Genomic DNA, 20,973 nt, shown 5'->3' with positions numbered 1-20,973 from the left:
AAACTATTTACTTAATATATATATATATATTTTATAATTTATATCTATAAATAAACATTTTATATTTAAACTGATGGATTAGTTACCAAAAAAGATTTTGATATCTCATTATCTAATTATTAACCATTATAAATTGATAACTCAAACGGTCGACCATTTAACCAGATAGCTATTTAACCATATGGTTTGGTCGTTATTAGAAACCAATTATGTTTAATATTTGTATGATTTTAAATGTGAGATGAAAAGAATCTTTCTAAAACTTATCAATGGAAAAAATATGTTCACAATGCCGACAGATTCCCCATGAGGGGGTTTTATCCCTAAATTCTAAGATAACATTTACTACACCTCACAAAGATGGTTATTTTTTAGCCAAAGACCCAAAAAAAAAACCATATTTATCCTGGGTTGGTTTTAATGATTTTGTTATTTGATGACAGTTAGGAATCAAATCGGAAATTCAATAACGACACTCATCTCATATATATATATATATATATATATATATATATATATATATATATATATATATATATATATAATGTTTTAAACTTTACATGTTTTTAAATTTATCATTATAAATAAAAATAAGATGACAACATTTCAAAGTTAAAGAGGATATATATATATATATATATATATATATATATATATATATATATATATATATATATATATATATATATATATATATATATATATATATATATATATATATATATATATATTCTAAGTTCTAAGGTCTTAATGAAAAATTGACAATTAAAAGGAATTAGACGTACATGACGTTTTTTCACATAATTTTATACAATATACGAATTTATTCGTGTATTTAGGAGTACCCATTTGATTATCAGAGGATTCCAGTTTCACTTATTTAATTTTTATACACCTAGTGATGATGCTATAAGGTGATGATGTTATGTTACTTTTAAACACACACAACACAAATACATATAAAAACACACACAATCACACATAACATCCTATTTTCATTGGTATAAAAGCATTACACTTTAAATTACGAAGGGATTCTCATTTTAAAATTAAAATTTAGTCTATTCATGATTACACCTTAGGTTTGATATTTATTTAACCTTATTAAGCAACTTACAATCATTATTAGAAAGACACTATAATTTTTCACTTTTAACTATTTATAAAATAATCTTTGGGTTGTTTAAGTTAAATAAAATTTATATTTAAGTTGAGCCTATAATGCTATATTTTAATTAATAATTTAAGTATTTTATACAAATTGTTCAAAAATTATACCTTTAAAATGATAATGCTTTACATCCAACAATATATTAAAACTAATAAATTAAGTATAATATGTTAAAAGTTAAAAAACATAATTTTATAAGTAGAATTAAAGATATTATTTTAGTATTGAAATTTAGTTTATATATGAATATACTTTAGATTTGATATTTATTTAACCTAATTACCAAATTATAATTATTATTATAAAGAAATTGAAAAGTCGTGGGAGTTTCAAATGAATGTGGTGAAAGAAAAAAAGAATAAGGGTTTTAAATGCATGAGATTCAAGAAAAAATGCTAGCTTTATAAGTATATATATATATATGAGCTTAGGGAATATGTGGTTGTCATGTACCTAAGCTTATATACAGAACCCTCCAAACAATGTATTTTTGATCTATTTATATCCAAAACTAATCATTACATCTCTTTTAGTATTCTTCTGTAATCATGTAACTTACTAAATCGATCAAATGTATGTTCTTTTTCTTCATCGTGTCTAAAAATTTAAAACATTAAAAATTGTGACCATTTAAGGAACCCTATAAAATTCTAAATGAAAACTAATAGAATAAAAGATTAAATAACATGTTATAAATCCGTCAAACTTTTTATAAAATCATTGGATATAGTTTTTCAATTGAAAGACAAAACGTCTTAGTTATATTTGTTAAAAATTATTGGTTTTTATTTTCTCTATAAACTTCAATAATTATTCGCAATAACAATATATATAATTGATATTTTTCATTCCATAATTGAACTTAATTCAATTGTATTTTATTAAAACAAAACTATGATAAATGAAATTGGATTTGTTTTATTTAAAACTAGCGTTGTTTAAAATGTTTTATACCTAAGCTTAGGTACATGATAGTCACATATTCAGTTTTCCATATATATATATATATATATATATATATATATATATATATATATATATATATATATATCTTTACTACTTATAAAAGAAATCTAATTATTTCTATAAATAGATTGAATATAATAATATTATTTTTTAAGACGTCTAAACTATTAAGCTTGAAGTACAACCCATTTATAATATAATAATATTAAAACTTTAACCCTATCCTTTATCCCCTAAAAATCTCGTATCAAATTAATAGAAAAATTAATTTGCAAATTGAACCCGTCAATCTCAACACTTCAGCCATTTGAAGCGGTCAATGTCAACAATTTATAGAGGATCTTTTTTCTCACATTGGTAACAAGTCATCTCATAATATTTATCTTCGTAATCCCTTCAAAGTAAGAAATATACGCACACTCTCTCGAAGAACCCTAACCAGTAACCAAGACAGTATAACCACCACCACCACAGCCGCTTTGCCTCCTTCCGCCTTCAACCAACCACTATCACGACTACCGCCATTCCTCTCACCCACGGCATGAACTTTCTTTTGGAACATAACATTTTTCTTTAAAAAAATATCGTTGAAAGAAGCTATTTGTCCCCGCTGCTGTGCGCGGGTAACGGCTAGTATATATATATATATATATATATATATTGAAAATTTGAAACAAGCACATGTGTTTTTAATAATATTATATTGTTTGAAAAAACACAAGAGTATATAAACATGTGCTCCCATTATCTAATTATCTAATTAATATATACGCATAGTCCTTATGGCTCTATTAAAAGCACGACAAAGAAAACACGAGATTCCACTGGTAGACAATAATAATTCAAAGAAAGCTTTTTAGCTTCTTGATAAATTTATGAGATTGCCGTATAGTGGATTTATTCTAGAAGGGTGTATATTCTTTAATTTATCATCACAAGTTAGTTCATTATAATAAAATAATTCATTAAGTATAAATTTAGAACTGACAAGTAACAGAAACAAAAAAAAAAAAAAAAAAATCAAAAAAAAAAAACTATGTAATTAAGTAGTGACAACATTTTACCTTGCATTCCTAAAAGGGTCAATCTACACCTATAAAGGTAAGAAATTGAAACCAATAAGATCAATGATCCAATCTTTACCAAAATTGTCTTAAAAACTGTGATTTTTTAGAAACGACGGGGACCATTTCTGGATTTTTTTTTTCTAAAACTAATTACATGTTAGCATGTTTATTTAACCAACCAAAGTGGATATACAAATTTAAATTAAATGAAAAATTATGAAATCTGTTTTATTGTAGTTGGTGGAATACAACTTCATGTATTATAGTTTATTATAAAAAGTAATATTATCTTTAAGGGATCCCTATGTTTAATATATGAGTTATTTATAGAACTCGATACAAATTAAAATGAACAAAAAATGTTGAGAACCCCACTAACATAAACATTTTTGTCTAAAATTGTTCATCTACCGATTTCAAAAGGAACTTTGCTATCTTTTCCAGCGTCACATGACATTCCGTCATCGTTTGTAGCCCTTTGAAATATTGGTATGCTTTCGGCCTCACAACTTATTAGCCTTTCGTTTTCTTTAATAAGTGGGTGGCGTCTTTTGAAATCCATACTCCTTCCTACCTCTTAATCTGATCTGGGTATATAAAAATCGAGTCTTTAATGTGTTTAATCATGGTTTGTTTGATGCATACAATGTGCTTGATGGTATGCTTCAGAGAAAAACGGTGGGTAGAATGATATGTTTGTTTATGTGTACGTAACTACGTAAAATATTATGATGCGTAATGCGTTTTGATGATAGGTCTGACAAGACTTTGTCGAAGCATATTTAGAAATGCTTTTCATAAGCAAATTATATCATGAATGCTAATGCTAATGAGTTGTTAACGTCTTAATGAGATATTATTAAATCAATTAAATTGAGAATTATATGCAAATTTTTATGTTGAGAGATGTTTAAATATATTTTATTTGTATAACTGTTATTGTTGTGGTATTGTTTTTAAAATTCTTTTATTTTGAATACTATTTGTTCAGCAAAGTTTTCAAACAATCATATTTATTTCCCATTAGATCATATTAAATGTTTAGATGTGAATATTTTATCACAACATATGACAGATTTTATAAGTTTAGAGATTAACAATCATGCATATGCAAAAGAATTTCTTCACCTAAACCTCGAAATTGCCAACAGACACTACAAAACAAAATGCTGCATTGACATATTCTAACAATAATGGAAGGATCTTCTCTTTTTTAGGCATCCACGTTTTATTTCATGTGATGATGTGATCCTTTTATGTTCACACTCTTATGTTTTTTCTTGGCAATTGCCTTTCATTATCCAAAGTTTGGAATTTTGTCAAAAATATGAGAATGGAAACAAAAAAAAAAAAAAAAGCTCTAAGTTACTCTAGATTTATGTCATTTAAAACAGTTGTACGCACCTAGAAAACCAAAAGTATCGTCAACCTAGGGGTGTTGAAAAATTCCAAAATTGAATAGGTTTGAGATTTGGGTTACTTGGTTCGGATTGTTTAGTTTTAGTGTAATTTGATCCGGTTAATTGAATAAAAATGACCGTATCTAGTCTAGTTTTGGTTAAAGTTTCATAATTTTAGTTAAATTGAATAACTAGAATATCCTATTAGATTAATACTTTTGTATTTTACTTTTATTTTTATAGATTAACTATTTTGAAATCCAAACTTATGTTTTATTTTTGTTTCATCTTTTAGACGCCGTATTTAAAGGATTAAATAACGAAGTCCTTCTTGATGACCATATCTAGTCTAGTTTTGTGTTTTTTTCGGTTCTGTTTTAAGGTTTTTTTTGTTTAATTTCGGTTTCAAGTTTTTCCAATTACTGATTATGTGATCAACACTAAAATAATACATTAATATTTACCAAATATGATGCACTAAAATTTAATAATAAAAAAAAAAGAAATAAAGAAGTTGGGTAATTTGTAATTAACAGAAAAATAATATGTATATAAACTTTGGCTTTCGATCATTTTTTTAGACTGATCTTGGTTTGGTCTCGTACCGATCTTGAGTTGGTCTAGGATTGATCTGGTCTTTTTGAGATCGGTCTCGAAAAAACCTTTTTAAAACTAAAGGAAAATTCTTATATTCATAACTTTATATATTAAATATATAAAGTCGTTGTTTATATATTAAATAAACAAGAAACACTCATATGTAGTTTTATAATAAGTCGAGCTTGTTATACTAAGAGGGTGTTTGGATAAATGCATTTTTAGCTTAATTAGCTTATTGCTTATTGTGGTGGGAATAAGCATTTTTTTAAAATGTGTTTGGATTAGTTTATTGCCGTGGGAATAAACAATAAGCAATAAACATTTGAAGTGTTTGGCAAACAAAACAGCTTATATGAGTAAAATGACTAATAAGCAATAAGCAATAAACAATAAGCATTACCCCCTTGATTATTAAAATCAACTTATTTAGCTTATTCCCACCGCAATAAGCTAATTTTTAAGCATTCTATCTAAACACTTAAATTAGCTTATTGTGGTGAAAATAAACAATAAACAATAAGCTGTCATTTTTTTCCCTATCCAAACACCCTCTAAATAAAAGAAGTTTAGACTAATGGGAAAAACCTTATATTCTTTACTTTATCGATTAATTTGTTTGGTATGCATTAAGTAAACATTCTAACTTTATTGATTAACTTATTCTATATCCATAAAGTAAAAGAAATAGTGATATATAATTCAATAATGGGTAAACTGCACTAATCGTTTCTTCATACGCGTGTCAAAACGTACGTTTAATCTCTATTTTCAAATTTCAAATTGAATTGTCACTCGTTTGGCTAAGAGTTGCACACTTCACCTTTCGTTAGTTTAAATTTGCAAATTTCATCCCTTACGATACATAAAATGACTATTATGTCATTTTGTATTTCTTTTTCATTTGATTTAATCTTATAATTTTTATTATTAATTTAAAAATAAAAGAAAAAATAGGCCTCCCTTCATACCTAACCACTGATCATTTTCGGACAACCACCACCGGAGCAAACCACCTGCATCTCTCAAACAACATACTTTCATCGCCACCTTCCCAATCATACCCTTAATCCACCATTCCTCCTTAATCAAACACCTTATACAACCTTAAAACCCACTACCAACTTCCTACCTCCTCCTTTGCCAGGTTACACCACCATCAGAAGACCCTTGTCGCATCCCTATTCACCGTCACAAATCGCAACCAACACCTACTTTAAACCTTACCTTCAAAACCGGAAAACCCACCTCAGTTGTAACCACCTTTCGTACAACCTACAACCGTTGAACATCATTTAAATATATATTTTTTCTCTTCTTCGGTGCTGCCATCGATTTCTTTTGTCACATGTGCGCTGCAATCGATCTCCGTCGGCTAGAGTTCGTCACATGTGTGCCACCATCAACATTGGCTAGGGTTTCGATAGATCGATCTCTGTTACCGACGCCATTGACGTTAGCTAGGGTTTTGTCACAGATTTCATCGATCTCCTAAGGTTTCAGGTCAAGCTCCTTCGCCGCCTATATGCTTCTATAACTACATCTCCTCTTTCTTGGATATCGGAGGTTTCAATGAGTTGCAGATTGAAGATTCATGCCAAAGGCTATGGATCTGTGTTCATCAACAATTCGTTGTTTATCTACAAATCAATGTTTTTTTTTTTTTTTTTTTTTTTTTTTTTTTTTTTTTTAAGACATAAAGCTTAAACTGTTGAGATTTTTAAACACCATGATTATGTATATGGGATCGTCGGAGAAGCTAGTGGTTGGTGGAGGTATTGGGTGGTGTTTTGCAGAGGTACTTGGTGCTGATTGTTGGATGGGTTCCCTAGCATATATGGACCAATTGGTTTTCTAGAATTATAATTAATACAAATGATAAAGATAAATTATAAACCTAAAAAATAAATGAAAAAGAAAAAGAAAATGGCAAGACAGTCATTTTATGTATGTAAAAGATCTAACGCTGATCTTTTAATCAAACAAGAGACAATCCGAGTTAATTTTTGAAAATAGAGACTAACGTACATTTTTGATATATACACAAACGACGATTGGTCTTTATGAATTCTTTTCTATATAAGAAACCTTGTTCATTCTTTTCTATATAAGAAACCTTGTTCATGAGGACCATTCCAAGCCCTTCCAACATATCTAGAGCATGAGCTAATGGCTTCCCTTTTTGTACAAAGCAAGAGGAGACTCTTTTGGAAACTCTTGTAGGCAACATATAAGTTGACCCTCAACTACATCTAAAAAAAAAATTAAAAAAAAAAACTGATTTGTATACAATAATTTTTTATACGGATTAGTTTCATTAAAAAAATATACATATTTATTGATTTGTACAGTATTTTGATAAATTAACATTTATTTACATGTGTCTAGTATTGAAAATAAGATCATAGAAACCACCGATTTATAGCCACTCTTTTGCTGGAATTTTAGCATCTACACGATGTACACCCTAGACTTCGTTGGTCTCCACTTGTTTTGGTTGTCACCTTTATCTAATAAGTATCGATAGGTAAAAAGGCCCAATTGCAATCTTCAATAGCAAATAGACTTAAACCCCATTTCTATGCAAAGCATAAAAATTATAAAATAGTATTTTTTTTTTAGAATAATTTATACAAATATCTATTATTTTATTCTTAAATCTACACACTTCTTCCAAAAAGATTTATACAAATATCTACAACCCTATTCCTAAATCTACACGTTTCATCCAAATGGGGACTTGAACACATAATCTTTGAGTGATAGACACTTATTTGTTAGGTTTTGATACTATTAGACTAAAGACCTTTTATAGACGTGTTTAGTATTACCACATCAAATATGTAATAAATAAGAAGTAAGAAAAAATGTCATAAGTAGTAAATGGATCTTATGTTTAATACTTTTATGGACTCTGACCAACATATATACATACCTTCTCATACAACTTTTTTTTTTGTCCATCCACCTTATCATCACGTGGGATGATTGTGCATGTAACGTTACAAGTCGTCATTACATCTATTTGCATAAAGATAAATTGACATATAATGACGACCAACTATCACAAAATTTGTCATTTGCGTAATAAAAGTTCTAAGGTGTCTAATATGTCACTAAATATCATTTTTATGTTTGAATATCATTGTGAACTACAATGACATGTAAGTAATCACTCGTCCTATGTGACGTCTTCATGGTATTCATGATGGATATGAAGAAACCAATATTCATCTTGAAACCCTTTGAAACCTTGGAACGAACCCTTTTAAAATCGAACCCAAAAACCCTTTCAAAATTCTATAAAATCAACACCAAAAACATGAATTGTGGGTTGAATAATTCAAGAACAAGGTTTCATTGAAGAATATATAAACGATAATAAATTCCATCCATCATATTGAAAAGATGAATACTATTTAGGGATAATGACTTAAAAAGATAACGAAGTTTCAAAAGTATACAAAAAGATCATTGTTGTTTTTTTTGTACACAGAATACCATTTTACCGGCTATTGTAGGTTATCCGGTTTCCAAATGTTCAAAAAATACCATTATTGTTTTTTTAGTACAAAAAATACCATTAATGTTACTATTTGTACACAGAATACCAACAAAATATACATGTGTTCAACTAAAACATTGTGGTAACCAGGTACTTCAGGTAATGGGGATGAGATGAGCATAATCAGCAAGTGCTTGTTTAATTTTTGTTGAAATTGTTGGAAAAGATCTTACTTCCACCGTATGATCAGCCGAACAAGATTACAGGTGATGCTTCGGCTGATAAATTTTTCTTCAAATCGGTGATGAGAAGAGCGTAATCAACAAGTGCTTGTTCGGCTGTTAGATAGGCTGAAGTAGAAGCATTCTTGTATGCCTCTTTCTGGCTTCCATATAGCATCGATTCACCATAATATCGATGCTAGATCAAATCACACAGTTTTTGATAAAATTGTATTATTAAAGGTCTGCAAGTGAACAAATTAATGTAGAGTAGAGTGATTAAGGCTTTTACTTCGGGGAAGATGACCATGGCACCAAAACGAGGGGCGAGTTCCCAAACAAAGTCGGTGTTGGCAGCGAACCATTCGATGTCGCCTTTGTTGCCGCAATAAAGGAAGATTGGACCCAAATGACTAGGGCTTGGGCCCACCCAGTGATCGGAGTTGATGAGATAACGTTGTTGGAACTTGGGAAGATCATTGAAACTAAAATGATCAAAAGTCTGATCAAAGTATCGTGTCTCATAAGTGTACTTCGGCTGAACAAGAATTTTTGGGTTTTGAGAAGTCGTGGGGATTTGCCGAGAAACGGAGGTGGCCGGTGAGATTCCGGCGTTGATGAAAGTAGGCAGATGATTAAGAGGAAGAATAAGAAAAATGGTTTTGCCATGGTGGTGGAAGGTGGCGATGAACAACAGTAGTGGCCAAAGTGAAGTGGAGGGTTCTTTATAAAAAGTAGCTAAATTTCCATTACATTCAAAGAAGGAAAAATGACTTAAAAAAGTAACGAAGTTTCAAAAATGTACAAAAAAGACCATTGTTTGTTTTTTTTGTACACAAAATACCATTTTACCGGCTATTGTAGGTTACCCACAAGGTATTATTTGAACACATATGTACTTCATTTGTATTTTGTGTATAAAAAATATACTTTAATGGTATTTTGAGTACTAAAAATAAAATAATGGTATTTTTTGTATATTTTTGAAACTTTATTACCTTTTAAAGTCATTATCCCTACTATTTACCCACAGAGATGAAGAAGAAAAAGAACATGGATACCAATACCCATTTTGTATTTAATAATTAAAATAATGTACAAATAAAAGCTAAGTTTGAATTTCGATTTTATTAAGAAATCCATGTACTTTGCCATTCACAACTTAATGAAATTTGCCACGCAGAATGTGAAAAATTCAAGATAAGTAACATGTAGACACTAAAACCTTTGTTTGAATCTAGAGCATATGATTTTAAGGTTCGAAAAACAAAATTTTATAATAATCGATTACAAATTTACAGTTATATTTCCTTTAACCTGTGTTTTGAATTTAGAGCATATGATTTTAAGAAATAATAATTAAACTGACGATAATTGGTAATGGTAACCCTAATTTTGTGATTTTGAGAGTGAATGAATAAAAAATTAAAAACCAAAGTAGATGTGAACATATACCAAGACTTTGTTGTTGATTGAAAAAGTTCTCCGGTCTAATTCAATTCTGTCTTCTTCAGGACACGCCTCACGACAACACAACATAACACAACACTGCACAAATCAATCAAGATAAAAAACCATACAGATTCTTCATGCAAAGATCCAACCCTTTTATCTCTTCCACAAAACTTTGAATCTTTCTTTCCCCTTTGATATACCTGTTCATGGAGTCGCCGGAGAACGACCGGATACCTCTTGAACAAGCCGAGCAGATCGTCCTCCGGTGGGACTCCACGGTCTCTGAGGAGGCAAGGGCCCGTATGATCTTCGAAAGCGATCGTCAAGAGATCGACCAGTACTTGCAGGCTGTCGATGAAATCCAACGCTCCATGGAGTCAACGACCTTGTCCGATGACGACGGAGCCGACGAAGAGTCAAAGAAAGTCAACACCACCATCCAGATTGCTATGGCTCGTCTAGAGGATGAGTTCCGTAACATACTCATCTCACACGCTACCCCGATTGAAACCGAATCACTCACAGAATCGATCTCTTCCAATCATTTGACTCCCAGAACCAGCAGTTCCTTCAGTGAATTTCATGAAAATGACGACTACAGCAACAGAGGGGAAGAGGACAGCAGTTCCAGAAACGGATCTTCTTCGTTTTTGGAACGGGGAGAGAGCAGTACCACAATCGCGAGCTACAGATCCATGAGTAGTATTCGCGAGATCGATCTCATACCATCCGATAGCATATACGATCTCCGTTGCATCGCTGACCGTATGATCGCCGCCGGATACTTTCGTGAGTGCGTTCAGGTCTACGGCAGCGTACGCAAGTCCGCGGTTGATGCTAGCTTCAAGAAGCTCGGCGTTGAAAAATTGAGCATCGGCGATATCCAACGCCTCGAATGGGAGGCCTTGAATGCTAAGATCGGTAAATGGATTCGAGCCGCGAAAGTTTGCATTAGGGTTTTATTCGCCAGTGAGAAGAGACTTTGCCAGCAAATCTTCGAGGATTTAGGAACAGCGGCCGATGATGCGTGTTTCATGGAAACGGTTAAAGGACCGGCGATCCAGCTCTTTAATTTCGCTGAAGCTATCAGTATTAGCCGGAGGTCGCCGGAGAAACTGTTCAAGATCCTGGATTTACACGACGCCTGTATGGATTTATTGCCTGACATCGATGCCGTTTTTTTCTCCAAATCAGCCGAATCAATTAGGGTTCAGGCAACGGAGATACTCTCCCGGCTAGCGGAGGCTGCTAGAGGGATGCTATCGGAGTTCGAAAACGCAGTCCTTCGCGAACCTTCTCGAGTTCCAGTCCCCGGAGGGACGATTCATCCATTAACTAGGTATGTGATGAATTACATAAGCTTAATCTCAGACTACAAACAAACCCTAGGCGAATTAATAGTCTCCAAACCTGCAACCGGCTCCAGATACTCCGACGATTTAACCACTCCAGACATGGATTTCACCGACCACGAAGGTCAATCACCATTAGCACTCCATCTAATCTGGATAATCGTAATTCTGCAATTCAACCTAGAAGGAAAATCCAAACACTACAAAGACAACTCCTTAGCTTTTCTCTTCGTCATGAACAATGTCCATTACATCGTTCAGAAGATCAAAGGTTCACCGGAGCTAAGAGAGATGATCGGAGACAGTTATTTAAAAAAACTCACAGGTAAATTCCGGCAGGCTGCAACTCGATACCAAAGAGCAACATGGGTCGGGGTACTGTATTGCTTAAGAGACGAAGGTCTACACGTGAGTGGAAGCTTCTCATCTGGCGTTTCAAAGAGTGCATTACGAGAGAGATTTAAATCGTTCAACACCATGTTTGAAGAAGTACACAGAATGCAGGCGTTATGGTTAATCCCTGACACACAGCTTCGTGAGGAGTTACAGATTTCAATCTCAGAGAAATTGATTCCAGCTTACAGATCGTTTCTTGGAAGATTCAGGACTCATATTGAGAATGGGAGGCACCCTGAACAGTATATAAAGTACTCTGTTGAAGATCTTGAGACTGCTGTGTTGGATTTCTTCGAAGGGTATGCAGTTTCACAGCATTCGAGAAGAAGATCACAGTGATATTGTAGGACATTATTATTCTTTTATTTTTTGGTGGGGTGTTTCATTGACATTGATTGGTTCAGAAATCAGAATCAGATAAAGGAAAGAAGAAGAAGAAGATGATGAAGCCTCCCGAGGAGTCGAGAACTACTCCTCTGTAAGTGTAAGCATGTTGTTTGTTTTGTTTTGATTATATTTTTCCACTAGTTAAGATTTTGGTTTCATTCGTTTGTATGGAAATTTGTTATACTTCATATGTTCATCTTACATTACATGAAATTGGAGTCTGTCAATGTGGTTTTTTTTTTTTTTGTTTTTTTCAATCAAGTCATGTATATAAAATGACTGAATCGGTAAAGATGTACTAATATGTCTCTATAACACCACTTTGAGATTTATCTTGATCATAAAGATGAGCCTGGCTGGTCAAAGTTGGGTTTTATACATGTTTGACCATTCTCATTCTGTCTTGGCTTGACCATGACTTTTGCATATTATGTAGTTTTCCTGTTAATTGTTATCATTCGGATGATTGTTAAGAGGAATGTGGTTTCGACTAAATTCCCCAATTTTCTTGGTGGGGATAGGTTTGACTAAATCTATTTTGAATGTATTCATAGATGGAGGCTGAAGAAGTTTTGGAAGAAAACCAGTCAACAAGCAAATATTATTTTTCATTCGAAACTTGGCTTTATTTTAATTTGCAATTTAATTAGTTTTTTTCCTTGTGTGAATCTAAATATTTTGTAGGTGTTAATTTTGATCCATTTGTTTATAATGAGTCGTTTTTTAATCCCAAACGATTCAAATTGATAAAAACTTGGAATAGGTCGACATGGACTGAAAACTCTCACAAATGTGTTTATAGTTAGTTATACTTAAAACATTAATTCTAATATAGGATTTAAACAAATGTTATTCGCTTAAATGACATCGGATCCTCTTCCACACCATCGATTTCCATTGGATCCCATGTTACTTGAATGATATGCACAAAGACCGACAACAAACATCATAGCCGTATATGGATACATCTAACAAACAATATATTTTTTTGAACTGCGGAGATAAAATAACATAAAAGTAATCGTAGGAGAAATACACCAATTGAACCATGTTTATCTTAACATGTTAAAACTAGCCCTATGTTTTATCTAACCAAAAGACAAAAGGTGCACATTATCCGTTATTCTCATTGAGATGCATTTTCTTTTCTTGAAAATAATAAGATTGTTTCTAGATTTCCATAAACACAACACCACCGAGTAAGAACACAAGGCCATGAACAACTTGCGTTTTCTTTTGTCCTCCTTTAAACATATTTACCCTTCAACTCATTTAACGAATCCAACTCTTTCCCCCTTCTAGGATGTCGATTCCAACCCCAAGTAATATCCATACTCCTACTAGACCCAATGTTGGACAATCTATCAATAATTCTACGGTTCTTGCTGGATTCAATACGATAAAGCTACACATCTTTGAGAATTAAATCCTCGAGCCATCTATCATTCCAGAAAAAGGTATCATTTCCCAACTCTAACATTCTCAACATAAAAGAATCCAAGCTTACATTCCACTCATGCAAATCGATTTTGACCTTGGCAACAGAGTACCAAACACTAGGAATAGTAGCCTTAGCAATAGGCTTACCATCGATACCATTTATCTTATGTCATGCTTTAATGCACATCGACCAAGGGCTCTTTCTCTCTGTTTTGACTTTCCACACCCACTTAGCTAGAAGAGCCACATTCATCCTCTAAGACACCCCACACCTAATCCCTTTTTTTCTTTAGGCAAAACAACGGTCTTCCATGAAATCAAATTGATTTTTCTGTTGTCGTCTTTACCGCTCCATAAAAACTTTCTCCTAATTTTTTTCCAAACAATCAATGACTTTCTCAGGAGCCTTGAAAAGCAAGATAAAATAAAGAGGAAGAGTACTCAACACCGACTTAACAAGTGTGAGTCATCCACCAAACGACAAGTTATTAGCCTTCCAAGAAGATAGCCTCGTTTTAAATTTATCCACGATAGAACTCCAATGCTTGGCAAGCTTCATATTTGCACCAATAGGAAGCCTAAGGTAGGTGAAGGGAAACCTACGTGCCTCACAACTCAAAATACTAGCTAAATTCTCAACTTCAAGATCATCAACCCCCACTTCAAACGCCTTACTTTTATTTAAATTAACTTTCAACTCAGACGCCATGAAGAAGCGCCTTAAGAGTATTGAGGTAAATAAGATTCATCTCAGACCATTCGCCAATAAACATCACATCATCCGCTTAGATAAGGTGAAATGGGAAATTATCACTCTTAGGAAGAATAATACCTTGGAAGAGATGATGATCTCAAGCCTCCCTCATTGTAATACTAAGAGCTTCCATGGCGAGTATGAAAAGAAAAGAAGCTAAAGGGTCTCCTTTCCTAACTCCACGTCTAATAACAAATTCCTTAGTAACAAAACCATTCATGAGGACCGAAGCTCTACCATTCACGGGGACCGAAGCTCTACCATTCTCAAGACATCCTTTGATACATCTTATCCACTTCTGCTAAACCCCATTTGATCCAAAACCAGATCCAGGAAACCCCAATTAAGAGAGTCAAAAACCTTGTCAAAATACTTTAAAAATGGAAACTTTTTTCTTATTTTTCTTCGACCAGGTAACCAATTCATTAATAATTAAAGGCCCATCAAGAATACTTCTACCTTCAATATATGCTGATTGCTCAATCCCCACAAGTTTATTCATCACATTTTTTAAACGTAAAGAGAGAAGTTTAGACACGATCTTATGCATACACCCAATCAAGTTGACCGGCCTATAATCTTTCAGAAATAAAGGATCCTTCACCTTCGGAGTGAGCGAAAAAAAAGACACATTGCATCCTAGACTAAAGTTTCATGTCACTTCAAAGTCTTTGACGAAAGCATCATCTTTAATTGTCCCTCAAAACTTGATTTGATTGTCCACCACATAATTTTCTTAACACCTAACTAATGAACCCGATATTGGTTATACACACATGTAAATTTCAGGTGCGATTATTGTTAATATCCGTTGGCATATAATCTTAAACGCTAATTATATTCTTGCACATCCATCAACTACAAAAAAGTACTTTTAATACTATTATTTTGTAAATTCGTGACTAGTTCAAATATATAGGAAGATAAAGATGATAGAGTAGTAGATTGAGAGAGAAAACCGGATATAAAAAACCTTAAATGCTATTCTTCTATTTATTAAGAATATTTGATCAGCTAAACAACCACGGTATAAAATTAAAGATACTGTGAACCAATTTGTATAGTGAAAGGAATAATTTAGATTTAACAAATGTCTGTTAAAAAAAAAAACAATGACGATATTGTTATTAAAATTACCAACAACAATATTCAAACTACAAACAATAATATTAGAAAATGACAATTACTAATTTAATAAGAAGAGGTGGAAGAAGAGATGGCGTCATCTAATATATCCACATAGTTGATGGGGAGGAGCTCATGGTATGGCTATAGGAAACTATGGTTTGAGCGGGTGGTGTGATACATAAAGGTAAACCATATGGATTACAAATTTACAATGTAGGCAAATGAGATCCGTATAGGTAATGCGACATTCATTTTTGTAACAATGATTTTTTTTTCTTTTCAAAATCTTCTCAGCCTCTTTTAGGGTCACGGTTGGAATAGGGAAAACGACCATATATAAGCCTTTTGTACGATTCTGTATGGGAAGAAGGTTGAATGAGTCCAATTAAATTGAAATATTAAAGCACGGTAGATGTGACAATTAATAACACGACACGATAAAAATACACGACATGAAACGAAATTTGGATTAAATGAAATTCAAATTCGTGTTCGTGTCAAGTGTAAAAACTAAAAACACGATATCGTGTCGTGTCCTGTTCGTATTCAAAATTCGATAATGAATTGATACGATTTAGCATTTATTTGTTGTGTTTTTCGTGTTAACCGTGTTATGTATGATTAAATATTAATTAAATTAACTAATTGTTATATTATGTTATATTTGAAATGTCGTTTCGTGTTTTTTATTTTTTAATCAGTTCGTTTTCATATTAGTTATAAAAAAAACACAACATCGTATCGTATTGTATTCATGTTACATAAAACATTGCCGTGTCGTGTCAGACAAAAACACAATACGATGACCCGATTTGTCACCCTTCTGCATGGGACGATGGAAGTAATAAAACCTTGCAAACTAAAGTTGTCAAACAGCTATTTTCAAAAAAAGTAATAACGTGAGGTCAGCCACGTGAACTTTGCCATCTTCATGGTCATTTTCTTAAATTTTGGAAAAATATTGGTCTTCTTGAAATATATCACCCCAGTTTATACTCATTTCAGTGAATAACTCTTCAAGAAAAACTATAAAAAATATATAATCTATCCACCTGTTCTGATATGCATTTAGAAGTATCAAAATTAAGTCTTTACCTAACCTATTCAAGTAGTCCATTTAGTCACCTCAATAATGTATCCTAATTAAATAACTAGTTCCTTTTCATGTATTTAATAGCTCTTTTTGTTTGAACCCAGCACAACATTTACGAGAGGTGGGGCTAATTGTCGGTTATAATGGAGAATAAGTAGTTAAGTACAATGAAAGTAAAAGGGTTTTCAGCTTACTAACGGGTTTAGTGGGAAATGATTATAATGTAGATCATTGAAACTTCCATTTTATCTACACGTTTGTTTGTTTTATAATACACAACACATCCCATTTGACAATTTGTGGGTAATTTCTTATGTAAACCCCCTCCTTTTCGGGTATTAAAATTCAAAATCATTTATATATAAAAAAAAGAGTAATAAAATCCTCGTGCAATATACAGTAACTATTAGTAAAAATTCTATAATATTTAGCAAAAGAAATTTAAGAGTTACTTAATAAGCATACAAAGACCCAAAGATACAAGAAAACGCTCTCACCCCACCTCACCTAAACCCATCCATATCATCATAATTACTCAGTTTTATCTTCTTCCAAATCTCCATCTTCACTCTGAAGCGCAGATCTCATTTCACTTACTTCTTTTGTAGCAACAGGAGATGGTTTTATAAGCATCAAACTATCCTCCTTATCAAACTCCTCACTTCCATCATCAGAATACGCATACCTATCCAACAAAAACAAAATATATTAAAAACATTTTAAACACCCGAAACATATTTTATAAAAACGAGTCATATATTTAATTTTTAATTTTTTTTTTACCGCATAGAGTTCTGAGATGGTGCCCAAAGAGCACAAATGACACACAGAAGAGAGAAAGACAGAACATGCCAGAAAGCAGGAATGATCCAAGCATTTTGCCATTGCTCATTGTATATATCAGTCGACTTAAAATAAAGCTGCAACAAACAAAACAAATCCCCACATTTGTCAAAACCTTCACTTTTTCCAGATTAAGTGCTTAACCCATTAAGCCATTTAAGTTACCTCATAGCATATCCACCCTACAGACACAATAACAGCTACAGCCAACGCATTTGTAAATTTCCTGTATATATCTAGTTTCCCCATCATTCTTTTAGCCTGTTACATCATATATAAATTATAACATTAACAACTCAATCAATCCCTACTAAATTATCAAAAAAAAAAAAAAAAAAAAAGAGTATACCTGAAGTTTATTCAGAGTTGAAGAAAGGGAGGTGAAAATCCATAAAACAAAAAAAGCATCCAAAACAGCAACAGGGAGAGACAAAAACAACATGGCTTTTCCTGAAAGATCACTAACAGCACCAACATGTTCCACCAATTCAAGAACTTCAGAAGCAACAAAAAAAGTAGCTCCAAGCATTACAACTTTTGAAGTAAGCCCACCAAGGGTAGGTCTAACAACACCATACCCCATGGAAACAGTAAGAATGATCAATCGTGAAACAGTTCGTTTTACAGTGCCAAAAGTTACTGCCCATATAGTAATCCCAGTTGGCCGGACCCCACTCTCGTTAAACTCCGCATAATCAAAATACCATAATGCCATTTCAAACATACCCAGAGTTATAACTAATGTTATACAGTTTTGTAACTGAAGAACCTCCTTCCAGAATCTTGCATACTGAGAGAACCAGAAGATTCCCAGGAGTAAAAACGCAAGAGACATGAACCCGTAAAAGTTCAAAAGTGGGGCCATTCTTCCTGGAAGGTAACCAGAGGGGTTTTTCCATATGGTTTTACCTTGTACAACCATGTCAACGAGTTGTGGTTCACAGTGCATGAAGTATAGATTATACATTCCTGTTCTTGTGATTTGTACAGATCTTGGTTGCATGATGAAAGTTTTTTCAGTGGAATCAAATGGGACATAGAACACTTCAGGCCAACCAGGGTTTCTTGTTGAAAGGCGATGAATGACTTCTCCTTCTTTACACGCGCCTAGTTTTGCTAGATCTGATGTGCAGCAGATAGCTCTTTGGCCTCCGTATGCGGATCCACCAATGGTTTCGCGATCATCTACTTCAAAAAGAATGGCATAGATGAAGCCTGTGCTAATGTTTGAAGACTCTTCAGTCCTCTGAAATGTGATCTTTTCAAAACTACATCCAGAGAAAAATTGGGTTAGATTTATAATAGCTGAATGACCATAACTATACTTGTTTGGCTAATATGTCACCCTCATCACTTTTACGTAATATAACTACCTAAAAAGTCAGGTGAAACATGAACCAATCTTAAGGAGAAAATAGAGAGTCTAAAGAAAACATAAATCGTTAACCAGTAAGCTTGGATCTACCCTACCCGAACTCAGTTCAAGTAAACAGCTTATTGTTGTTGGAGGATTCAATCTACTATCCATGAGAATCACCAGAATTTGGCATGAATGTTGCCAATTCGTTATAATAACATTGCTGTTCTTCAATTAAGCTTCTAATTAACCGTGACAAGGACATAGTTGCTTCTAACGATGTAGCTTATTCAAAACATTTGGGGGTGAAATGGACTTCTCATTTTCAAATTTATATTGAATCAGCTAACATATGATACTAATTCAATTTAACCGCATCAGTTATCCAATTCATTTCACGAAACATCAACAAAAATAGTAGCAAAAGAGGTAGAGTACCGTATATACGCATCGCCATTGGAAGACGCGGAAGATTCATTGAGGTTAGGATGAGAGTAGTAGATTCCCTCACTTCCTCCATGGACTACAAATGCATTTCCCTTTCTGGAGAACTTTTCTCCAGCGTAACTATGCACCGAAGCCTGAATGCATAAAACCCTAACAAGCAGTAGCAACGATATTGCCGTCAAGGAATCCAGCAACGGCATTGCTTCTTCTGTTGAAGGAATTCAGATCTAAGGAAGGAGAAAAACACGCAGATCTGTGTTATGGGGGTGTGTACTGGGGTGTGAGTGGTAGATCTCCAGCTGAATACCTCAAAAGTCCCGATGAGGAATTTTTAAGTGGTTAACCATGGTTAAGTTGTAGTTGACTCATGGTATTAGGGAGTTCTTGTATTCTGTGTCACGGCTCTGAATAGTCATACACCGACTGTGCCCATTAATAGTCATATTTCCTGATTTTGTACGTATTGGGTTGTAGGGCCACATTTCCACCCTTCTTTTGTTTCCGGAGAATGCGCGTGTGGTTTGTGCCGAGCTCGGCTCCCCAATGACGAGCTGCGCTCTCTTCGCTTTTTCCATTGCCATGGTAAGTGATCCCTTTTTTCTTCCTTGGAATTAAAATAACCAACTATGTTCTAGACAGATTATTTCGGGTCCAAATTCGCCCGGATACTAGAAAAGTTGAGTGGTCCCTTCTACTTAAAAAAATTATTGAATGTGGTAACCACCATTTTGAAGAAAATGGTTGTTGAATCTGAAGATATTGTAGTTTTACAGGCATATTCTTGTTTCCTTTACTTATTTCATTCATTATTTTGGTGTTAGATGCTAATAAAACGTACTCTGAAATGTGTAAACTTAGTTCGTAACACGATGAATGAGTTTGGAACGTCTTCTCTAAGAAAACGTAGAATGCTATTGCGGGTCATTACATAGCATGATACGTCTTAGAATGTAATAGGGTGTCAAAACTTTTTGCCCCTTCCATTACAACCACTTTTCGACATGTCCAGAATAGGTATCATGTGACCGAAATGTGATAAGAACTCTCAAATACGACGGACTACATGGAACACAACAAATTGTCTTAGAATGTTGGTACAAAATATGCAAGTTCGATTAAACTAACTGTGATAAATTTTATTCCAACATGAAAAATGTGTACGTCGATTATGTGACCATGCCATGCAAACCTAAAATTGGTGCGATTAATCTTGTGAAGTTACAAACTCGTCTGACTTGTGACACTCATTTCAGACAATCGTGCTTTGGGAGGTAGCTGAATGTTATTGATGGTGTGAGAATGTTCGTTTAACTAGCAAATACAAGCTCCAATTTGGAAATAAATTTGCAGTTTAGTGATTATTTAGCAGGATGTTTTGCCCATAAAGGGTGTTC

At 33.1% G+C, this 20,973-nt stretch overlaps 2 protein-coding genes across 2 annotated transcripts; one reads left to right on the top strand and one right to left on the bottom strand.

Annotated features, from left to right (window-relative positions):
• The first annotated feature begins 10,390 nt into the window (after positions 1 to 10,390).
• On the top strand, positions 10,391 to 12,897 carry LOC145031050 (exocyst complex component EXO70A1-like). Its single transcript, XM_078979510.1, has one exon. The coding sequence runs from the start codon at positions 10,589 to 10,591 to the stop codon at positions 12,467 to 12,469; it is 1,881 nt and encodes a 626-aa protein (XP_078835636.1). The 5' UTR covers positions 10,391 to 10,588; the 3' UTR covers positions 12,470 to 12,897.
• Positions 12,898 to 17,270: 4,373 nt separating this feature from the next.
• LOC145031046 (Lung seven transmembrane receptor family protein) lies at positions 17,271 to 19,988 on the bottom strand. Its single transcript, XM_078979498.1, has 5 exons — positions 19,571 to 19,988; positions 18,125 to 19,043; positions 17,941 to 18,036; positions 17,716 to 17,852; positions 17,271 to 17,617 (listed from the first exon to the last, which is right to left on the bottom strand). Exons 1-5 carry the CDS (start codon positions 19,777 to 19,779, stop codon positions 17,464 to 17,466), a joined length of 1,515 nt encoding a protein of 504 aa, XP_078835624.1. The 5' UTR covers positions 19,780 to 19,988; the 3' UTR covers positions 17,271 to 17,463.
• Positions 19,989 to 20,973: the final 985 nt, after the last annotated feature.

Source organism: Lactuca saligna, chromosome 1 (genome assembly GCF_052625555.1).
Source record: "Lactuca saligna cultivar CGN05327 chromosome 1, ASM5262555v1, whole genome shotgun sequence".
Classification (NCBI taxonomy): Eukaryota; Viridiplantae; Streptophyta; class Magnoliopsida; order Asterales; family Asteraceae; genus Lactuca; species Lactuca saligna.
This window is presented reverse-complemented; position numbering and strand designations above follow the sequence as displayed.

Bases quoted from the DNA above. Each gene is read 5' to 3' on its own strand.
- LOC145031050 (XM_078979510.1), top strand. From the start codon at position 10,589: ATGGAGTCGCCGGAGAACGACCGGATACCTCTTGAACAAGCCGAGCAG.
- LOC145031046 (XM_078979498.1), bottom strand. From the start codon at position 19,779: ATGCCGTTGCTGGATTCCTTGACGGCAATATCGTTGCTACTGCTTGTT. The intron at 18,037-18,124 runs GTATACTCTTTT...ATGATGTAACAG, and splicing joins CAACTCTGAATAAACTTCAG to GCTAAAAGAATGATGGGGAA. The intron at 17,853-17,940 runs GTAACTTAAATG...TGTTTGTTGCAG, and splicing joins TAGGGTGGATATGCTATGAG to CTTTATTTTAAGTCGACTGA.